Here is a 23,399-nt window from a genome sequence, read left to right on the forward strand (position 1 = left end):
CTCATTTTATTTTTACAATTATACATACATGGAACATGGGACAATGGACTAAATGTCAAACGGTCCAGGCCTGTTCACTTTCTTCAATTTTTAATAAAACGAATTCTGAGATTACAATTATGAACCCCATCATAAAGAAACAAAAGTCTGAAGATTAACAATTTATGTATTTTCATGTGGATGGAAGTCCCTGCTTTAGAAAATGAAATGAAAACCATCCAAACTCTTTTTTTACACATGCAAATAAGCTTATTAGCATATTTAACAATTTATTAATTCAGAAAGTTTGGTCCAGACTATCTACATGAAACATTTTCATACCAAATGACATTATCTGAATAGCCACTTTACATTAGAAAGTACAAAGGGAGTAATCACTTTCTTCAACACTTCTTTATGTAATAAAGCAACACACGCTGAAAGTAATCATTTTTCTCTTTTATTTTGTACAAAAGTTTTGCAGTTAAAGGTAATAACAATTTCTACCATAAACATACAGTAAATCTATCAGGCCACTGCGTGCTGTTTTTTTAATTTTGGGGAGAAAAATAATGAACTTTAGCATTGATTAAATGCTATTAAGCAAGGGATTTCTTCTCTTAAAAAAGTTAAAACTGGATTGTAATAGTGTCTTTGAATATTGCTTTCATCATTAACACCGAAAAAAGTTGAAATCTAAATGAAGGAGTTATTAAAAAATTACTTGCTACAACATAACAAGGTCACACAATCAGCCCATTATACTTAACTTGCATACTTATTAGCAGCAATATTTTCCTCATTAATCAATGTGCAACTACATACAACAAAGTCTACGCCAAGTGCAGATTTGTTCCTCACAGCTTTCAACTGAATGGAGGGTAAATATTTTTGATTAGACATTAACATTCACAGGTGACAATAAGTCACCAGAAAACCATACCCCTTCCCCTGAAACATCCCTCTACAAAAATCTGTGCTTCTGGGTTCAAAATTCAGTTGATATAGTCCCACATGCATGAAAGCAATAGATGTACAAGGGTCATAATAAGTTCCAATATGTAATTTAACTTAAAAAAATAAAAATAAAAAAGGAACAGTTCTAAACATCTTTCTGCTACTGTAAACACAAAAAATTGACAGTGCTTCAGCCAACTAGTTATCTCCTATATCTTCCTCGCTCTTTGTCTCTGTCTCTTTCTCTCTCTCTCATCCTTTCCCTTTCTCGTTCACGTTCCCTGCCTCGGTCGCGTTCTCTGTCTCGTCGGCTGTCTCGAGGCCGTTCACGCTCTCTCTCTCTTTCCCGTGGTCTACTTCGTCGATTGGTGACAACTGCCTGAGTGCGACGGAGGAAGTCATCGACTCTCATGTCATAGTCATGCTGTTGGAATGAATGAGAACTGTAACTAAAAAGTGAAATTATCCACCTTGCAAAGATCCACAGCTAGAACACATTGTGTCTGAATAGAATCGCTTCTCATCAAGACTTAGATTGTATTCAAAACATACTGCTGTAACGACTATATCTTTTATACTGTAGCAAACATCAGCCTTTTATCTCTAGCTAGTTATGGAGCAAGGGCAGCAGTGCACTTGACAATTACCATAGATCCCCTAAGACAGAGGTCAATCATAGGTCAGCACAGGTCACATACCAAGACACTTCACTAAAAGGTGAGATTATAACTGCACCAACAACATTCCTTTTGCCATCTGCCAGTCCCGCGCAGCCCGGGGCTGACTTTTACAATGTTAAAGTGCGTGCATACGCAAAACTGTGAAGGGGCTGCGCACCCAAAAGAAAAATTACGGGGAACATTGAACTGCAAAATCTCCAACAGTTTTTAATATCCCACCATCAGTGGCAGGTAAGTGACTGGAGCCACAACAATAAACACAGATCTTCAATTTTACTTCTAATTTAAAAAAAACTAAAGGTTAAATGAGTCTGATGGTGAGCACCATAAAGTGTTATCTGTCAAGTGTAAATGTGGGTTGTGATTTTTCTTGACTGACTGTACCTTATTGGTAAATCCCTTGCTTATTTTGAATATTAGCCATGCTTAAAATAAAGACAGGCGTTCACTGATTTTCCCAAATTTACATAGGTCTTTTAGGATCTAAATTTTCCCTAACCGATCTTCTCCCCTTTTAAGAAATCCTAAATTAAAACCTGAAACACCGAGGTGTTCAAACTGACAATAAAACTGAATTTAATGATTCATTGGTATGATCTAACAACCTAACTTCCCTCTCCACTCTTGTGTTTATAAAGCATTGTTCTGAACTACAACTGTGGTTCTTTGACTAGGGAAGACAGCACTAAGAATCCTAGCACACGAGTACATAGGAGAAATTGCAGTAATTAGAACACTACATGGTTAACTTCTTTCTGGGTGTTCAGTGTCAGAAACCAGGTTGGTACTTCAATGCCAGACACAGCGATGAAGTGGTGCAAAAACAAAAAGGAGTCCTTTTTCTTCGCATGGTTAAACATGAGACTTCAATCCTTGCGATGGAACCACGCTCCCTATTTCTATCTTCTGTAAATTTTGACGAGTTCAGATTATTCATATTGTGACGAGCAATAGCTGTAACACTGCCCCCCGGCCAACACCACCAGTTACCTCCTTCCACACCCAAAAAACATTAACTATTACTGTTTTCTGACCTTTAGCCAACTTCCTATCCATGCTGCCACATCTTTTCCATGAAAGCAGAGAAAATCAAACCCAAATATTTTCTAATGTGCAATACGGGCTTTGATGTCACAGATCCTGGGGTTATAGCCAACTTAGAGGCAGACGTGCTGTGTACTCACCCGTAGGGCCAACGGAAATGCCGGTTTTAGGCATGCACTGTGCATGTGCTGGAATGGCATTTCCGATCTGTCAAGAAAGCTCTTGACAGATCCTTCAGCTGCCCAGGAGAAGGGCCTCTGCGGGTGGAGCGTTCCGTTTTTTGGAGACCCTCCGCCCGCAGAAAACTCTTACAATGCCTGCTTTTACCAGGATAAGAGTTGAAAAAAAAAATTTCTCTGATTTATCATTTAAAAATACTTTAAAGAAAGGTAAGTTTATTTTTAGCCCCGTTAAATTTTTTGTTTAAAATAGTCAATTTATGTCATTTATAGTCATTTTAAAAATGTGATTTTAAAAAAATTATTTGAAGTTTTACTATGTTTTGGGGATGATCTCTATTCATAGATTTGACAGGTCTTCCTGTCAAATCTATGAATGGAGATTCCCTTCTCTGGTTGGCTCCCCATGGCTCACGTGATCCCAGGGATGCTGCAAACCGCCTGGGCCTCTGGGATACGTGGGCCCTGCGCACCGGCAGTTTGGGGAGGCCCAGCAGCGGAACTCTGCACTTCCCGGATGCCCTCCGGTCCAAGCGCAGATTTTTCCAGATCGCAGCCCTCCGCCTGCAGGAGGCCTGCGAAGGGAATTTCTGGGCCATTAAATACTACAATCCAAAGAAATTCTCTGTTTCAGACGCTCGCTTAACATGATGCAGGGAAGTTAAGACAGAAAGAAAGGCTCAATAAAAGGAAGAATTCATCCTATTGTATTTGATTAAAGTGCCTGATCTTAGTTGAAGTCATATTCTCCTTGATGTTGACTTAAAATTTGTTAGTATTGCACACTGATTATATTTCTGTATCATTTAACTGCAACCAACTCATTGCTTAAGTAATAGTCACAGCAACACGAACATGAAATAAGTTGTTACTGCAATGAGCATCAGCTACCACTAGGATAGTTGCAGGAATTTTGCAAAAAGAACACCTACTGTACATACCACTCGCTTGTCCCGGTATCTGGCTTCATGTGGGACTGGATGATGTCCAGAATATGGTGGGTGTGCTTGAGGTGGTGGGGGATGATGTTGGTAATAGGGATGATGTGGAGCCTGCTCCATACCAGGATATGGTGGCTGTAAATTGGAAACACATTTAAACGTTAACACAGCATCCTCACCTTCATTTGCAAGCTTTCTGAAATTACAGTAACTGTAGAAAAATATATTTGTTGCATCCAATACTGAATTGACAGCATTTTATTCTCAACTAAGGGCTCACAATCACAAGAAACCGTTTAGCAAGAAAGTGTGCAAACAGCATAGGACTCCATTAGACTCTAGGCCAACATCACTATGCTCAAACCAAGGGCAGTCAAGCTTGCTTTTCCCAGGAGGGGGACAAAAGAAGATAACTTCACCTCCAGACTGTAGAAAGGCACTGCTAAGTAAGACATGAATGATGGATAAGTTAGCATCCAGTCTGCTTTATAACTGATTTATACAAGCAATATGGAAAGATGGGTTGCAAGTATTTAAAGGATGGGCTGGTAGCTGCAACGCAAGCACACTAAACTCAAATCTTCACCTTGATTGCAATTGCACTTAAGCATTTCAAAGAGGACACATTTGGTCAGGCTGGGTTGCAAGGTAAAAATGGAGAATTTTTTTTTCTTGGGGGGGGGGGGGGGGGGGGGGTCAGATCAGGGGCAGAGGGTTTGAACTGCCACACCTGCCCCACCAAGGCTAACTTTTTTGAGGGGTGGAAGAGAAAGGACAGAATATGGAAAAAGTGAGGACAAAAAAAATTAAGTATGAAGCATTACTATCACTTTGGCATACAGAGCCTGTGTCAGATTTAAATAATCAAAACACAATGATGGTCAAAAGTCCTCGATCAAGTAAAGCGTGCCTTTGCAACAACTTACCATTCCCTGCCATGGTGGTGGTGGACCAATGCTATGATGAAATTCCCTCATATAATCATTGTAGGACTGTGAATAAAAGATGTATTTGTAGATTGAAACTGGGCTTTGAAATGTATTACCAACAAATTAGTATGAATGTTACTGTGATTCGAAGGTTTGAAATTTTACAGAAAATTACTTACTCCATTTAAAAACACATCACGTCTAACGCCGGAAAATCGTCTGTTGGGATATAAAGTTTTGAAATGATGAATGAATTTATGCAAGAGGAACAAAAATGCAAATGAGTTGACAGGTTCAGTTTAGGCAACCTACCTCTCTACTTCTTGGTACCGTGGATCCTTCATGTATCCTGCCCAAATATGAACATATTAACAAGCAAAGTTTTGCATAATGATCAATTACACAGGAAACCATTACATTAGTACAGCTAACAGACACATTTAGACAATTCATCGTTTTACGATGAAAACACCTACACTAACAGCCTGCAAAGATCTGTATTCATTTAAAAATATTTTATCATCACACCAGCCTTCAAGATTCCAAATATGGCCAAGAAATCCAGTTTAAAAAGTTCGATAGATCATTAAAACTCTTGCATAGGGCTCATACTTCGTTGTCAGCTTTTGGTCATGCCTTTATCACATTTAGCAGTCACTTGCTAGGTCAGAATATCCTGTTCAATTCTGCCAAGTCAACTCTTATGATGTAGATGCAGGCTCTGGCTATGAGACGACTCGAACGAGTTTCTGTAGTTTCTCCCAAATCCATCTTGTATATCAAAAAGATTAAGTAATTGTCCATGGACAATGCTACAGGCAATTTATTCTGGCTTTTACTTACGCGAAATATTTTGTTTTAAGCAGGGAGTGCTGACAACATCCTTGATAGATACTGATTTGGAAGAGTTAGAGTTCAACAGCGCTGAGCAGAATTGGTCCCATAGGTGGTTTTTTAACCTAGTATTTTAGCAATTATATCATTTCATTAAAGCTTTCTGCAGTGTGTTCCTTCCATTATGATAAATCCCTTAATGAAAACAAAATCAAGGTATGGGACCAGGAAGCCAATTATTATAACAATTTCTAAATTTATATAGACTAAAAATTACAAAGAGGTACACGAATACTGGAATTATAAATTTAAACCAGCTTTGCAATAAATAGAAAATGGCAATTCTATTGGCTTGTAATTTAGCCTGAATCACTTTCATTAATGGGAATTTTAAAGTATGGGAACCAATCAACTCGGGGAAAGGCAGCTCACGTGAAATAACATATTAAAACGCTCTGTCCTCATAAAAAATTCTTTTAAATTACCCCCTCATCCAAATACAGCATCGTCTGCATTGATTGAAAGAATTATTTAACAAAAGTATGCATTTAACTGGGACAAGTCACTAATTAAAGAAACACAGGGTTGCAATGAAAAATCATTCAAACCATCTAACCCACCCATGCCCCTTCCAACTTTCAATATAAAAAGCTGAGCCCAAACTTGAAAATAACCACTATGTAGTAATCCGATGGTGTATAATATGAAGACAGGTTTATAGGGTTACCAGCGTTAAATCCAGGAGCTCTATCTACCAAATAGGAAACTGTCGTTTCAAGCACAGCTAAGCTTTATCACTGCTTTTTAAAAAATGTATTACCAAAATTTTAATACAAAATTTAGAGATTGTCAGAAAGATCATCCCTTTTAGAATTATTTCTAGAGAAACTGTTAAACCTAACCTTTGTGCCCCATTAAATATTGAGAAAACATTCTTGGGTGGATCTGTAAGGTGTTCCTAATACAGTATAGCATTTGTTGTCACTGTTAGAGGCCTGAGGCAAATATGCCATAAGTGTGAAAATAAATTGATAAGCAAACAAGAACAGCATTTGCAATGTGCAGTACCTAACTGATAACCTAACTACGCAAGACTCAAATCTCAACCCACTTCACTGAATAAGGCTATTTACAGATTTTAGCACTTGCTTATAACAGGTTAGTCTTTAGCCTCCAGATCAGACTTCAGAAAACTTTTCTATAAGCATACTCTATGCTGTCAAACAAGCGTTGGTTTCTGAAATAGCTTTTATTAATCTGCACTAGTTTACTCTTTTACTAATCATTTTAAACCTCCTGTTCATAGCCAAAGCCCAAACACCCAATATTTTAGGAAATCACTGCATAGTTGGAAACACTCCATTCATTTCAGTGGAGCTAATTACATAAAATTAGTTGTAGCATTATGCTACTAGGGAGCCACAGTCCTTGCTTAAAAATACAAAAAAGACTTCCACTTAATCTGAAGCAAGTTCCACATATTTTTTTTAAACAATGAGTAAATTGCCTGTGGCATTGTCCATGGTCAGTTGATGAATACTTTTTCTATGCTAGGTAGCAACTGAGCTGGAGATCAGCTCGCCACCTGGTGGTCAGAGCCTGCAACTACATAAAGTTTGAAATAGGAACATTTTTAGCAAAAGCAATCGATAATGATAAATGTCGAGAGACAAGCATGACCAAACACCGTGACAACCGGAAGTAAGGCTTGTGGATAGCAAGCAAGTGTCCTGAGCAAGGCAGAAATATATTCAAACCTTTTTAAGTAACAATTGACCTGTTGCGCGTGTGTGCGCGTGCGTATATATAAAATACACATATGTGCATGTGTGTATCAAAACCTAAACTCTTCCAATAGTTCTCAAACTAGCAAAACTAAGAATGGAATAAACAGGAGGGTATTTCATTTTGCCAGATAGCTTCTGTAAACAAAATGAACTAACTAAAAATGTAACCTCTGAGTGGGTTCTTCCATTTTATGTAGTGTCAAAGGTTTTTACAGATTTTTTATACATCTGGAGCATAACAAGTTGGCACTGTGTTTCAAGTTCGCTGGGGATAGATTTGAGTGCAGAACTTCTCGTGACAGTAGCACATTTCTGGAATAAAAACAGAAAATGCTGGAAATACTCAGCTGGTCAGGCAGCATCTGCAGAGAGAGAAAGAGAGTTAACATTTCAGATTGATGACCTGCTGAGTATTTCCAGCACTTTCTGTTTTTATTCCAGATTTCCAGCAACCGCAGTATTTTGCTTTTGCATATTTCTGGAATTTGGGTAGAGATTGCCACACTTCTGACAATCTGCCCATTAAAGTGAATGAGTGGAAGATTGCATGGGGCACGTCGACCTGCACACCCGAATTCCCAAAATAATTTACATGATGCAAAGTTCTGCCAAAGGACCATTAATATATAAAATCTATCAAGATTACTTGTGGGGAAGGTGGCACAGAAACCAAATATGCTGGAAATATTCAGGTCAAGCAGCAACTGTGGAGGGAGAAAGAGAGTTACGTTTCAGGTCAATGACCTTTCATCAATGTTCTGATGAAAGGTCATCAACTGAAACGTCAACCTGGTTTCTCTCTCTCTCCACAGATGCTGCCAGGGCTGCTGAGTTGTTCCAGTATTTTCTGTTTTTATTTTGCTTTTGTACTAGAAACAAAAATAGGTTCCATTGCTGCATTATTATATTTTTTTCCATTTTGTGTTGAATCTCACCAGGCAATATCCTCAACAGGACTTTCAAAAATATTTGTCTGGCACTCCTTAGGATCCATGCAATTGGTGAAAAGCATTTAACCCACTACGTTTACAAGAAACTAAACAAGCATTTCTGAAAGTGTAGCATTCCTGAATTGGATAAAGATTCAAAGCTGTAAACATATCAGTCTTAAAATCATATTTCCAACTCGTGATATATCTGGCAATTTAAGTACAGTACAATCCAAAAATCCAAATTATATTGAATTTTGTAAATACAATCATATACCAGAATTGAAGTTTTATTCGAGTGATATTAACAAAAGATAATACTGCAGGAAGGACATCAAGGCCTTAGAGAGTGCAGACGAGATTTATTAGAATGGTACTAGAGATGAAAGACTTCAGTTACGTGGAGTGACTACAGAAACTGGGGTAGTTTTCCTTAGAGCAGAGAAGATTAAGCAGAGATTTGATAGGTGTTCAAAATCTTGAAGGGTTTCTTGGGATTTAAAGGAGCAACAGTTTCCAGTGACAGAAGGGTCGGTAACCAGAGGGCACAGATTTAAGGTGATTGGCTAAAGAACCAGAGGCGGAATGCAGAAACATTTCTTTTTACGCAACAAGTTGTTGTAATCTGGAATGCACTGCCCGAAAGGGTGGCAGAAGGAGATTAAATAGTAACTTTCAAAAGGGAATTGGATAAATAATTGAAAATAACTAAAAGCCATATGGTAATGACAAAGTGATAATTACATGAATTATTATTATTATAGCCCTTTCTCTGCACTCTTCCAATTCTGGCCTCGTGCGCATCCCCAATTTTAAATCACACCACCATTGGCGGCTGTGCCTTCAGCTGCTTAGGCCCTAAGCTCTGGAATTCCCTCTTGCCTCTCTTCCTTTAAGCCATTCTTTAAATGTATCTCACTTGTCCTAATATCTCATATGGCTCGGTAACAAAATTTGTTTGATAACACTCCTGTGAAGCGCCTTGGGACGTTTTACTACGTTAAAGGCACTATATAAATGCAAGTTGTTGTTGTTGAACAACACTAGGTACGATAGTCTAGTACTTACAGCAGTGGACTAGCTACCCAGTGGTAGCAAATTCAAATCCCACCACAGCAAATTGCAAAATCACAACTGATTTACCGGGACGGTGCATGTGACTGCACTCCTACACAATGGGCAATAATACCGCTTAGTCAGTGCTGTTTAGATACCAAGAACAAATTTTTAAAAAGTTAACAGTAATGTGCTATTCAAATCAACTATAATATCCAGGCTTTAGAATTCAACCAGCTACACCTGGATTATTCAAAGGGTTTAACTTTATCTAACTTGTTGTTGAAAGCTTCAGGTATTTCACTTTTCATTACTCACCTTTATATTGGCTACATCTGCTCAACACTTTTTAGCTTTCACTAACTGGCAAACATATCTCAAATTATCGTTAGTCAACAGCACTAACCATATACCTGAAATGATCACCGAGAAATCTGTACAGCATGTAATATGCTTGCACTTACCTGAAGTTTCTATGATGCATGATTAGTATTTATTAGGAAACGTGAGGATTCCATGTAGCATGATTTGAATGGGAAACTTGAGCAAGTGTACACAGACTCACGACCGCAACTACGCAGCATAATATACTTGACTTTCTGTCCATTCAAGTATATCTGCAGATCATATAATTGCAGTTGAATTAGGGTAGACTTCATTCAAATGCCACATTTCTAACTCAAAAATTTTAATATGCTACAAGATAATGACCTGGTCTTTGAGAGAATTCTGGTGGGTAGTCAATCCTTGGTCTCTTTCTGGTGTTATATGAGTCAAATTCTTCTGCTCGACGCCTACGTAAATTAGGTAAACAGAATTATTATGAAACAACAATGTGATGGATACAATTGAAAAGCTGACAAAATGTAAAAAAAACTCTCTTTTTAAAAAAGGTAGCAATCAAGAAATGCAAATATATAATGGGTTTGGTTTTTCCTGTGCTTCATTAATCAGAATTACTGTAACAATGAAACAGTTCATCAACTCGATCAGGTGGATTTTTATATTTTGAGATATTTTACTCAGTGCATCCGATGTCTTGCTAAGAGGATTAAAACAGTAAAAAAGGATTTCTAAAGCACTCATTTTAAAATAGTGCAGAAACGCTACAGTTAAAACTAGATAATTAACTTCAAAAAAAAATGTGAGATTTGATCAAATTTGAGCACACAAAAGTGACAAGCTGCATTTCCTGATGGTTCTGTTTTAATGCAATTACGTATATTATGGCAACAGAAAGCTTACTTTAAAAAACCCACAAATTTTCATAAGTTGCAATGCAAAATACAAGTTACCACATGAACACGAAGAAGGGGTGTATCTTTTGTTCATTCTTATTAATGACTCTGGCTGGTTAATAGTTTCAAATATTTTATACTTGTGGTTTGAAATACAGCGGTCCAAACATAATTTTATCCCCACAAAGAGGAAGACACCATCGAGATCCAACTTTCAAATTACAACATAACCTTTTTTTAAAAAAAAAAGCTTACCAAGAAAGAAAAAATCAACCTCCTTAATTTTCCCTATTCTCTTCCTGCTAAACAGGACATGCGCTATTAGTTTTAACATTCACATTTGTATTAAGGATGCAACAAGTGAATAAATACTGGTGATCAGATCAAGAAAGTCAAATCTTATTCACACAATGGGATTCATTCAAGTGTGCAATTTGTCACATTCGATTCCTATTGCCTCCATGGGGATAAAACATTAACACACAAAAACCTTAAACAAAATGCCTTAGAAGCCTTAATGATAGCCCCAAAGCACCAGGAAAGGTGATGATGTCAGTTATATTCATAATAAATAATTACTTTTCTCCAGCTTTCTGTTGCATATGTTTTTATATATTATTTAAAATCAAAAAATTAAGCATAAAAAAGCTTTCACGGTGAGAAAAATTCATTAATACTACGTTGATTCTTGCTACTGAATTGAGATGCAAGCAGTTAGTTTCTGGACAGCAACTCCACATTGTAGATTAACCAACATTTGCATTAAAGCTCCAAAATGATAATGTACAACTACCAAATTTGACATTACAAATGTACGGGTAATGCCTATTAACTATTTGAATAGAGCAAAAGTTTGAAACTGTATGCATGCATTGGTAATAAGGAAGTAGCTGATTAATCCAATGTCTAAATAGGTTACCAAGTTTTGACTAAGAAGAAATTATAGTTTGATATTTTGGAAAATGAAAGTTGGCTCACAGTAACAAATTAACAGGATGCATCAACCCAGTAACTCAAGAGTAATGAAGAAAAAGTGGATTTTCCTCACCCCATTATTCAAAACAAAACAAGGGCAACAACAGCAAGTTCATATAAAAATGCTGGTTAAAGGAGGAACATACCGCTTCTTGTAGTTGATTTTTGACCACGCAACGAAGGTTTTAATTTGACAGTAAAGTTCATAAAGCAGTCCCAACTAATGACTTATGATGTGTGAGCCACAAACATAAAAGGAGGGCCTGGCAGGCTGAGTAGAGGTGTTGTGGTAGCAATGCTATTGCAGTCCAGTGCAAAAAAATAAATTCCATTCACAAAGACCTTTAAAATAGCACAGTGAACCCCTTGGCTCATAACTTCAAAAGACAGCTGGCCGCACAGTCCATAATAGCCACAAAGAGAAGGGCACTGCCAGGTTTCCTCCTACCTAAATCGACAGTCCACTACATCAATGAAATGGGCCACCGTTGGATTATTTTCTACCTACCACAGGTGCTTTTCATAAAAGGAAACATTTGTCAAAGGCTGCAACCCAGAAAACTACATCAATCCATAGTCCTTTGACAGAGTGGAGGGTATTGGAAGACTTAAATCTGTCGTTTGGTAGTTGGCTACAGGCAAAAGCACTAAGCAGAGTGGTTACATCAGTTCTTTGAAATTCTCCGCTTTTTTTCACCGTGTTAACACCCATTTTCTCCCCCCAGGATTAGGAGGGAAACTGTATACTGTTCATAAGCAGTGCTCAGCGAGGTGGCTTCAAACTGTAAAAGTCCAGAGGCACTGTGGACATCTAGGAAGATCACACACGGACTCAGCAACATCCACTCTCTGGTTTGTTGCCAGGTCTCCAAGGGCCATCGATTTTTCCCTTTTAAAAAAAACCTAACCACGTGGATGCTTTCAGAAGCTCAGCAGCTTGATGGAAATGTATTCACTGTGACTAATTTTTTTAAGGAATACTTTCAATAGGTGTATGCGTCACGGTGACCAGGGTGTAGCACCAAGTGAAAGAGTCCCATATTTAATGCTCTTCTTGACCAAGATTAAATAACTTAACCCAAAATGTGATGTCATCTTCTGCAAAATTAATAGATACTGATCCTTTTAAAGTCCCAGAGCACATTATTATCCACAGGAATACACCTGAAAGAAAAGGCTTTCACAAGATATTATAAAAGCAAGTTTACCATTAAAAATATATAATTTACACTCCACCTACCACACCAAGATTTAATTACTTCGACACAATACCTCAAACTCCCTCCACCCCAGTATATGTACAGGATGTACCACTCTCTGTACTCATATTGGAAACAAGAATATAATCACCCCATTTCTTTATTACAGTTCATTCTGGACATTTATGCTTTAACCACGTATGGCTCCACTCTTTTACTCTTGAAGACGAAAAGCCACTGCGAAAGCACCCACAGCTGTCAGGGGTAGGCTGTGCAATCCTCACTGAAGCCACAGACTAGTCCATGCAGCTTGGCATGAGGATTTTAAAGTGATCTTCTGTATCGCTGGTACCATGAATGGTGACTCTTAGTGCTCCATCATGTTATTCCAATACAAGTGCCTACTATCAGTCCAAAGAACGTTTCTAACCTTCCCACTTCCCGGACAGGATCACGCCGAGAAGGCCGCCCTCTTGATCGTGGCTGAGAATGCACTCTTCTCTTGTGCCGCATTTTATGAATGAACTGATACAAGTCAATGCTTTCATCCGGTGGAAACAGAAGACAAAGCTGTGTGCCACATTCAGGTTCAATTTCCTACAAAAAAATATCAATGACACACTAAAAAAAAAGGCAAGCAATTTCAAGTCTGTAGTAAGTCTGAAAAGTTAAGATTTGTGTACCTGCCCATCCCGTCCAATTTTAACTGGTTTGTTTTCATTCCACAGGTTTACAAGATGCCCTGTTTTTGTGAATGGCAACTCACGTCTGGAAAAATAATTTTTTAAATATAAATAAGCATAATGGTCAAATATTCAACCTCATGCAAATGAAACAGCAAATTGTTAATTTACAGATCATAGAACAACTTGCTGCCTTTCATGCAGCTACTTCTTTTATTCCTAATTTTATTTTTCTTGAAAAATATTTCATCCCACTTTTTAGGTCTTCTCAGCCTTGAAAGAAGACAGGTTATTTACTTGTACTGTCAATTCACCTCTTCACCTAGGCACAAGGAGGAATGTTGGAAATATAAAGGGAATAGGAATATCAACCATGATTGAACTTAAGGATGGGGATGAATGCTTCAGTGCAGTACTAAAGGAGTGCTGCATTGTGAGCAGTGCCATCTCTCAGAAGAAAGACATGCGTTCACCGACGGCAGCAACGAGAGCGGCCCTAGGTGGAGAATGAGCGCGGAGACCGAGGAGTTAAAGAGCGGGGAGCGAGAGCGGCCCAGACACACCAGCGGCAGCAGCGAGAAGTAAAAAGTAATCGAAGTGTGACGTCACCATTAAGCAGGTAAGTATTTCTCTCTTTCTCGCTTTTTTCCCCCAAACTTAATTTTTGTGGTTTAAAGTTTCTAGGGTCTTTGTTGTGCAGCGGGGAGTGGTAGTAAACAAGGGCCCTTCAGCATATCATTTATTTGTAGCGTAATTAGTGGTATTGATTTGATTTAATTTAATTTGAATTAATTAAAGGGTAAGTCATGGCAGCACAGTTCGGTCCCGTGGCATACTCTTCCTGCACTATGTGGGAAATCAGGGACACTTGTCCCCGGCGACCATGTGTGTGGTAACTGTATCCAGCTGCAGCTAATGACAGACCACATTGCAGCGCTGGAGCTGCGAATGGATACATACTGGAGCATTTGCGATAGGGAGGACATCGTGGATAGCACGTTTAGGGAGTTGGTCACACCGCAGGTAAAGGCTGCACAGGCAGGAAGGCAGAGTAGAAGGCGCAGGTAGTGCAGGGGTCCCCTGTGGCCATCCCCCTTTCAAACTTTGGATATTGTTGAGGGAGATGGCTTATCGGGGGGAAGGCAGCAGCAGCCAACTTCCTGGCACCATGGGTGGTCCTGCTGCACAGGACAGGAGGAAAAAGAGCAGGAGAGCTATAGTGATAGGGGATTCTATTGTAAGGGGAATAGATAGGCGTTTCTGCGGCCGCAAACGAGACTCCAGGATCGTATGTTGCCTCCCTGGTGCAAGGGTCAAGGATGTCTCAGAGTGGCTGCAGGGCATTCTGGAGGGGGAGGGTGAACAGCCAGTTGTCATGGTGCATATAGGTACCAACGATATAGGTAAAAAAAATGGGATGAGGTCCTAAAAGCTGAATATAGGGAGTTAGGAGGTAAATTAAAAAATAGGAACTCAAAAGGTAGTAAACTCAGGAGTGCTACCAGTGCCACGTGCTAGTCAGAGTAGAAATAGAAGGATATTTCAGATGAATACATGGCTAGAGGAATGGTGCAAGGGGGAGGGATTCAAATTCCTGGGACATTGGAACTGGTTCTGGAGGAGGTGGGACCAGTACAAACTGGACAGTTTGCACCTGGGTGTGACCGGAACCGATGTCCTAGGGGGAGTATTTGCTAGGGCTGTTGGGGAGGGTTTAAACTAAAATGGCAGGGGGTTGGGAACCTGTGCAGGGAGACAGAGGAAAGGGAAGCAAGGATAGAAACAAAAGACAGGAAGGAGAAAAGCAAGTGGAAGGCAGAGAAATCAAGACTGTAAATCAAACAGGGCCACAGTAAATAATAATTCTAAAAGGACTAAGTGTTAAAAAATCAAGTCTGAAAGCATTGTGTCTTAATGCGAGGAGCATTCGCAATAAGGTGGATGAATTAGCTGCGCAAATAGATGTAAACAGATATGATATAATTGGGATTACAGAGACATGGCTCCAGGGTGACCAAGACTGGGAATTCAACATCCAGGGGTATTCAATATTCAGGATGGACAGGAAAAAAGGAAAAGGAGGTGGGGTAACATTGCTGGTTAAAGAGGAGATTAACACAATAGTACGAAAGGATATTAGCTCTGATGATGTGGAATCTGTATGGGCAGAGCTGATAAATACCATGGGGCAGAAAACGTTAGTGGACGTTGTATACAGATCCCCAAACAGTAATGCTGAGGTTGGGGATGGCATTAAACGGGAAATTAGAGGCACATGCAATAAGGGCACAGCAGTTATCATGGGTGACTTTAATCTACATATAGATTGGGCTAACCAAATTAGTAATACTGTGGAGCAGGAATTCCTGGAGTGTATACGGGATGGTTTCCTGGACCAATATGTCGAGGAACCAACTCGAGATCAGGCCATCTTAGACTGGGTATTATATAATGAGAAAGGATTAATTAGCAATCTTGTTGTGCGAGGCCCCTTGGGGAGGAGCGATCATATGATGAATGAATTCTTCATTAAGATGGAGAGTGAATTAGTTGACTCAGAGACTAGGGTCCTGAATTTAAATAAAGGAAACTATGATGGTATGAGGCGCGAGTTGGGTAGGATGGATTGGGGAATGTTACTTAAAGGGTTGACGGTGGATAGGCAATGGCAAACATTTAAAGATCGCACGGATGAACTACAGAACTTGTTCATCCCTGTTTGGCATAAAAATAAAACAAAAAAGGTGACTGAACCATGGCTGACAAGGGAAATTAGGGATAACAAGATCCAAAGAGAGGACATAAAATTTGGCCAGAAAAAGCAGCAAACCTGAGGATTGGGAGCAGTTTAGGATTCAGCAGAGGGGGAAAGGGATTAAGAGGAGGAAAATAGATTGAGAGTAAGCTTACAGGGAATATAAAAACTGACTGTAAAAGCTTCTATAGATATGTGAAGAGAAAAAGATTGGTGAAGTTAAACGTAGGTCCCTTGCAGTCAGAATCAGGGGAATTGAATGGCAGACCAATTAAATACATACTTTGGTTCTGTCTTCACAAAAGAGGACACAAATAACCTCCCAGAGATGTCGGAGAACATAGGGTCTAATGAGAGGGAGGAATTGAATGAAATCAGTATTTGTAGGGAAATGGTGTTAGGGAAATTGATGGGATTGAAGGCTGATAAATCCCCAAGGCCTGATAATCTACATCCTAGGGTATTTAAGGAAGTGGCCCTAGAAATAGTAGATGCATTGCTGGTCATCTTCTAAAATTCTATAGACTCTGGAACAGTACCCATAGATTGGAGGATAGCTAATGTAACCCCACTATTTAAAAAAGGTGGTAGAGAGAAAACGGGGAATTATAGGCCGGTAAGCCTGACATCGGTAGTGGGGAAAATGCTAGAGTCCATTATAAAAGATGTAGTAACAGAGCACTTGGAAAACAGTGACAGGATCGGACAAAGTCAACATGGATTTACAAAAGCTAAATCATGCTTGACTAATCTACTGGAATTTTGAGAGGATGTAACTGGCAGAATAGATAAGGGAGAACCAGCGGATGTGGTGTATTTGGACTTTCAGAAGGCGTTCGATAAGGTTCCGCTTACGAGATTAGCGTGCAAAGTTAAAGCACATGGGATTGGGGGCAAGGTACTGACTTGGATAGAGAACTGGTTGGCAGACAGGAAGCAAAGAGTTGGAATAAATGGGTCTTTTTCCGAGTGCCAGCTCAGTGTCAAATGTTTTTTTATTGGTATTACTCATTAAGCACCTTGGGACGTTGTTACTTTGGGTACATGTGTGGCTAGAAACTCACCAATCCCAAGTTCATTAAATTTGAACCCATGGCCTCGCCCCTCCCCAATTCTGTAACCTCCCCCAGCCCTACAACTCTCCGAGATATCAGTGCTCCTCCAATTCTGGCCTCTTGTGCATTAACAATTTTAATCGCTCCACCATTAGCAGCCATGCCTTCGGCCATCGAGGCCCTAAGCTCTGGAATTCCCTCCCTAAAACTCTCCGCCTCACTACCTCTCTCTCCTCCTTTAGGACACTCCTTAAAACCTACCTCTTTGACCAAGCTTTAGGTCATCTGCCCCATATCCCCTTATGTGGCTTGGTGTCAAATTTTGTTTCATAACGCTCCTGTTTTACGTTAAAGGTGCTATATAAATGCAAGTTGCTGCTGATTAAATTATGATGATTTAGAGGTCTTGGTAGATATGATCATTAACACGTGAAGCAATTGCAGAACACCAAACAAAGCAAATAGAATCCTGAACTATAAAGGCAAAGGAGCAGAGTACAGGTCAGGGGAGGTAATGCTGCAATGGTATTGTGCACTAGTCAAACCATATCTTGAGTAGTGCCCACTTCTGGTCATCAAGACACAAGAGACACGCAAGCATTCGAGGAAATGCAGGGAAGAGCCGTGATGCTGATCCCAAGTATCTTGTGCATCTCTTTCCCTTCGCCCCACGACTGGCAGCTGTGTCTTCAGTCGTCTACGCCTCACACTCTGGACACCCCCACCTCTCCTCCTTAAAATCCACCTCTCTGACCAAGTTTCAGGTCACCCCTCCTGATATCTCCTCCTTTGGTGGGGTAACTTAAAAAAAATTACACCTCTGAAGCACCATGGTAGGTTCCCCTATTTTAAAGGCGCTACATAAATGCAAGCTGTTGTTGTCAGAGGTCCAAGTTGTGAGGAGAGAAGGGAGAAACTTCCATGTAAAGAGACGGGAGAAACTTCCATGTAAAGAGACTGGGAGTTGGCCTTTTAGATGGCTTTAAGATAGTAGAGAGTAGGAATAAATGGGTCATTTTCAGGATGACAGGGTACCAGAAGGATCAGTGCTTGGGCCTCAGCTATTTACAATCTATATCAATGACTTAGATGAGGGGACTGAGTGTAGCATATCCACATTTGCTGACAATACAAAGCTAGGTGGCAAGTTAGGTTCAAAGGATGAAAGAGGCTGCAAAGGGATATAGACCGATTAAGGTGAGTGGGCAAGAACATGGCAGATGGAATATAATGCAGAGAAATGTGAAATTATCCACTTCGCTGCAAAAAAATAAAAAAAGCTGAATATTTTACAAATGGAGAGAGATTGGGAAATGTTGGTATTCAGAGAGACCTGGATGTCCTTGTGCACGAATCACTGAAAGTTAACATGCAGGTACAACATAAAGTGACTAGCTTGTACTCAGCACAACCCAAGCGGGCAGACTATATACAGAATTGCTAGTAGAAACCCACATCGCACCATTCCATAGCACACTGCATCTCAAATATCTACTTTTAATGTTTTTGAATGTTATTGCTTCTATTAGCTCACAGTACCTGCAAATCCAGTCAATTTTGAAGACACCGCCTAACATTTTTGCGTTCATTCCTGCAGGCAGCACCCAGTGTATTGGAGACCCTCCATGGTGTGATTCTGATGAAAGTCTAGCAAAGCCTGCAAACAAGTGATTACACAGGATTACATAGGATATACGGCACAGAAACACGCCATTCTGCCCAACCAGTCCACGCCAGTGTTTATGCTCCACTCGAGCCTCCTCCCGTCTTTCCTCATCTAACTATCAGCATAACCCTCTATTCCCTTTTCCCCTCATATGCTTGTCTAACCTCCCCTTAAATGCATCTATACTTTTCGCTTCAACCACTCTCTGTGGGAGCGAGTTCCACATTTCTTCTGAATTCCCTATTGGATTTCTTGGTGACGATCTTGTATTGATGGCCTCCAGTCATGCTCTTCCCCACAAGTGGAAACATTCTCTCTGTATCCACTCTATCAAAACCTTTCATAATTTTAAAGACCTCTATTAGGTCATCCCTTATCTATGTTTATTAAAAGCAAGTTACACACAATTAATAGATTCCATTCACCTATACATTATGCTCATGTTGTACCATGTATTATACATTTAATTCACTTTCTATTCAGTTTCAGGTATGAATTTTTGACTTAATATATTCTGTCTTGAGCATCAAGCCATTAGTGAGAGATATGAATCACTGGAAACAGGACCACCGCAGGCCTTCACTCAACTATTGCCAATACTTTGTAACTAAAAATATAAATATCGAATGGTTTACATTTAATGGAATTATATTTAATGGAATTATAGTTTTGGGGGGGGGGGGGGGGGAGGGGGGTTGTGAGGAGAGAGCGCATGCGAGAGAGCAAGCAGGTGAAATAAAATACTGGCAGGTAAGAAATTGCGCTGACTTAATATTCCACAAGTATCCCATCTAGCAAATAAACATTTGATTTTTACCACCAACAACCTGTTCCTATTCTCAGACAGCACATGTAGAAAGTGTCTATATGACTGCCATTTTGAATACAACTGAAAAGTTGGCAATCTATGGAATGACGCTGGTGCCCAGTGGAGATGATCTTTTGGGATGGTTCTACACAACATCCACTGGGCCAGGGGCAGGAAAATTTCAAAAGAACAATGATTTAAAAAAAAAAAATTATGTATGAACACGAAATTCACTCGGATTATGGTTTTCTACGCAAATGATAATGACTTGTACATTTTCTGCATTTCTTCAAAAACATGAGAATAAAATTCTTTAACATTAAGAAATCAAAGAGATTTCTGGCAAAACAGTTTTCCTCTATATTAAGTTTCCCATTTCAAGAAAAAAAAAGGAAATTATATCAGGGCTGTATTAACTGCTTTCCTCACAGAAAGCACCACAAAATTAACACAATTATTCAATTTCCTTAGACTATTTTCTCACCCTGAAACTTCCCACTTTCTCGAACAGAGAATATCAGTATAACACTCCGAGCATCTCGGAATGCAGTGTTGAGCTTCTTCTCGTTTACTGGCAGCGTTGACCATACACCCTAATAGGAGGGGGGAAAAAAGGGGGGGGGGGGGGTGAAATTACATATTAAAGTTAATTATCCACACAGCTGTTGGAATATTCAGATCACAATGAATGGCACATTTTAACCTCAAGTTGGAAAGCAAACTTTTGAACTCAATGGATGTTTACACTTAATGTATAATTCTCAGCTGAAACCAATCTAGGTACCTATGTGGGGATGGCCTTTGGCAACTATACCAACAGCATAATGGGAACAGATCGGCTCGTCATGAAAACACAACTCTTCCTTCATAGTACTGGAGAAATTAACGGGAATAAAAGCCAACAAATCCCCTGGACCTGATGGCCTACACCCTAGTGTTCTAAAAGAGATAGTGGAGGCATTGTTTGTGATCTTCCAAAATGCCCTAGATTCTAGAACATCGGCTTGAAAGGTAGCAAACGTAACCCCGCTATTCAAGAAAGGAGAGAAAACAGGGAACTATAGTCAGTTAGCCGGACATCAGTAGTAGGGAAAATGCTAGAATCTATTATTAGGGACGTGGTGAGGGCACTTAGAAAATCATAATAGGATTGGGCAGAGTCAACAGATTTATGAAAGGGAAATAGTGTTTGACAATCGGTTAAGAATTTAGAGATAGTAACTAGCAGGGTGGAGAAGGGGGAATCAGTGGATGTAGTGTATTTGGATTTTCAACAAGCATTCAATAAGGTGCCACACAAGAGGTTAGCACACAAACATAGGGCTCATGGGATGGAGGATTGGTTAACAGACAGAAGGCAATGAGTAGGAATAAACAGGTCATTTTCTGGTTGGCAGGCTGTAGCTAGTGAGAGTACCACAAGGATCAGTGCTTGGGACTCAGCTATTTACAATCTATTAATGACTTAGATGAGGGGGCCGAGTGCAATGTATCCAAGTCAGAGTCATACGGCACAGAAGGAGGCCATTCGGTCCATGCCTGCTCTTTCCAGTCAGTCCCATTACCCCGCTCTATCCCCGTAGCCCTGCAAGTTTATTTCCCTCAAGTGCCTATCCAGTCTCCCCTTGAAAACATTGAGTGTCTCCACTTCCAACGGCAGCGAATTCCAGGTCCTCACCACTTGCTGCGTAAAAAAGTTTTTCCTCACACCCCCCCCCGTATCTCTTGCCCAAAACCTTAAATCTGTGTCCCCTAGTCCTTGTACCATCAACTAGTGGGAACAGCCTTTCCCCGTCTAGCCTATCCAAATCTGTCATAATTTTGTACACCTCTATCAAGTCACCCCTCAACCTCCTTTGCTCTAATGAAAACAAATTTGGCTTCTCCAACCTGTTCTTGTAGGCAAGATCCCCTATCCCCAGAACCATTCTGGTAAATCTCCTTTGCACCCTCTCAAGGGCCTTCACATCCTTTGCTCACAATTAGGGTTGCAAAGGGGTGGAAAGTTTCCGGGAAATTTCCGGAAATTTTCCACGGGAAGTTTAGCTTGGGAATTTTGCCCAAAAAAGCACATGCTAGCATAATATTGTTTTTTTTTGTATTTCTTTCTTTCCACCCCCCCCCCCCCCCACAGGTCCTCTCTTAAAATTACTAACAGAGATGGAATCTTAATTATTAAGGAATTTCTTAATCAATATATGTTTATCTTCTTACTTGGCTTGTTTTAATAATTACAAGTTTTGTGTGTGACTGTGAACAAATATGTGTCCTGATTGGTTGGATGAGTGGATGAGCGATTAGCTCCCTCTATTTGTAATATTTGCGTATCGAATTGTGATTGGCCTGCAGGCATCTGTAAGACTGCTATAGTTTTTTTTAAAGATCCAGGTTAGGGGTCCTGAGGGAAGTCATTTTGTTTTCTGCTGATGTTGTGATGATGCAGTAAGTAAATCAGACTTTATACCAAATAAACCAGTTACTTGTTGAACTCTGTTGTCCTTCAATTTAAAATATACAAAATAATACACTATTGGTGATGTAGCGTCGTGTGTGTACAGGTCATGCTTCCATCACATGGAGCATCAGCAAAAATGTACTCACCCTGTTGCAATCGTGCTGATCGACCGCAGTTCGACAGAGATGAATGCCCTTTATTTCTCTGCATAGAACAATGCCATGTTTACCGTCGGATGTGTGGAAGGATTTTACCCCAGGCATTAAAGATGGAAAGACTGTGTACATGTGCAAACACTGTAGAAAGCCATATGTAAAGAATGCCACATAGATGCAGCAGCATTTATCCAAATGCAACAACTTCACTCAAAGCTCACAGCAGTCAGCCCAGAGTTCCTCTGCTTCCATTCAAGAAGATGATGGTTCTCATTCAGCATCAGGCTCCTTATCATCAGCAACTCCTGGCCCACTTGGAAGGTTCTTTGATACAATGGATAACCATAGCCAGAAGAATGCAGAGGAGTGCCTTGCTCGAGCTGTATATGCAACAGGCTCACCCCTCATGCTCACAGCCAATGTGTACTGGAAGAGATTTTTCAATGTTATTCGCCCTGCATACCCTCCCACCAGACATGCTTTGTCTACTTATTTGTGGAGGCTGAGTATAACAGAGTCCAAGGAAAGCTCAAAGAAACGATAGCAATGGCAGACTGTGTTGCAGTTATCTCAGATGGGTGGTCAAATGTACGAGGGGGGGGCATCATAAACTACATCATCTCCACTCCTCTCCCAGTGTTCTTCAAGAGCACAGACACGAAGGACAACAGACACACAGGCACATACATTGCTGATAAGCTGAAAGCGGTCATCAACGATCTTGGATCACAAAAGGTCTTTGCAGTAGTTACTGACAATGCTGCGAATATGAAGGCTGCTTGGGCTCAAGTGGAGGAGGCCTACCCTCATATTACGTCTATTGGGTGCGCAGCTCATGGGCTTAACCTGCTCTTCAAGGACATCATGGGTTTGAGAACCATGGAAGCACTGTACAAGAGAGCCAAGCAAGTTGTTAAGTATGTCAGGGGAAAACAGGTAGTTGCAGCAACCTACAACTCCAAGCAAATGACAAAGAACAAGAACACCACACTGAAGCTGCCCAACAACACTAGATGGGGTGGTGTTGTCATAATGTACAACAGCTTTCTGGAGGGTAAGGAGTCGCTGCAAGAAATGGCAATATCCCAGTCTGGG

At 40.0% G+C, this 23,399-nt stretch overlaps 1 protein-coding gene across 3 annotated transcripts in view; it reads right to left on the reverse strand.

Moving 5' to 3' along the window:
• Nucleotides 1-417: 417 nt before the first annotated feature.
• Nucleotides 418-23,399, reverse strand: part of ythdc1 (YTH N6-methyladenosine RNA binding protein C1) — a 44,950-nt gene continuing 21,968 nt past the window's right edge. For all 3 annotated transcript variants that reach the window (XM_085990878.1, XM_085990889.1, XM_085990886.1), the window contains 10 exons: nucleotides 20,179-20,287; nucleotides 18,760-18,877; nucleotides 13,411-13,495; nucleotides 13,158-13,324; nucleotides 10,027-10,109; nucleotides 5,022-5,058; nucleotides 4,889-4,928; nucleotides 4,707-4,772; nucleotides 3,781-3,915; nucleotides 418-1,360 (listed from right to left, as the gene is read on the reverse strand). In XM_085990878.1, the coding sequence (XP_085847004.1) occupies nucleotides 1,139-1,360; nucleotides 3,781-3,915; nucleotides 4,707-4,772; nucleotides 4,889-4,928; nucleotides 5,022-5,058; nucleotides 10,027-10,109; nucleotides 13,158-13,324; nucleotides 13,411-13,495; nucleotides 18,760-18,877; nucleotides 20,179-20,287 (1,062 nt within the window). In that variant the 3' untranslated portion in view covers nucleotides 418-1,138. The remainder of the gene's footprint in view (nucleotides 1,361-3,780; nucleotides 3,916-4,706; nucleotides 4,773-4,888; nucleotides 4,929-5,021; nucleotides 5,059-10,026; nucleotides 10,110-13,157; nucleotides 13,325-13,410; nucleotides 13,496-18,759; nucleotides 18,878-20,178; nucleotides 20,288-23,399) is intronic.

This window comes from Somniosus microcephalus, chromosome 1, assembly GCF_052327205.1.
Source record: "Somniosus microcephalus isolate GS21.2 chromosome 1, FLI_Smic_1.0, whole genome shotgun sequence".
In the NCBI taxonomy this organism is placed as follows: Eukaryota; Metazoa; Chordata; class Chondrichthyes; order Squaliformes; family Somniosidae; genus Somniosus; species Somniosus microcephalus.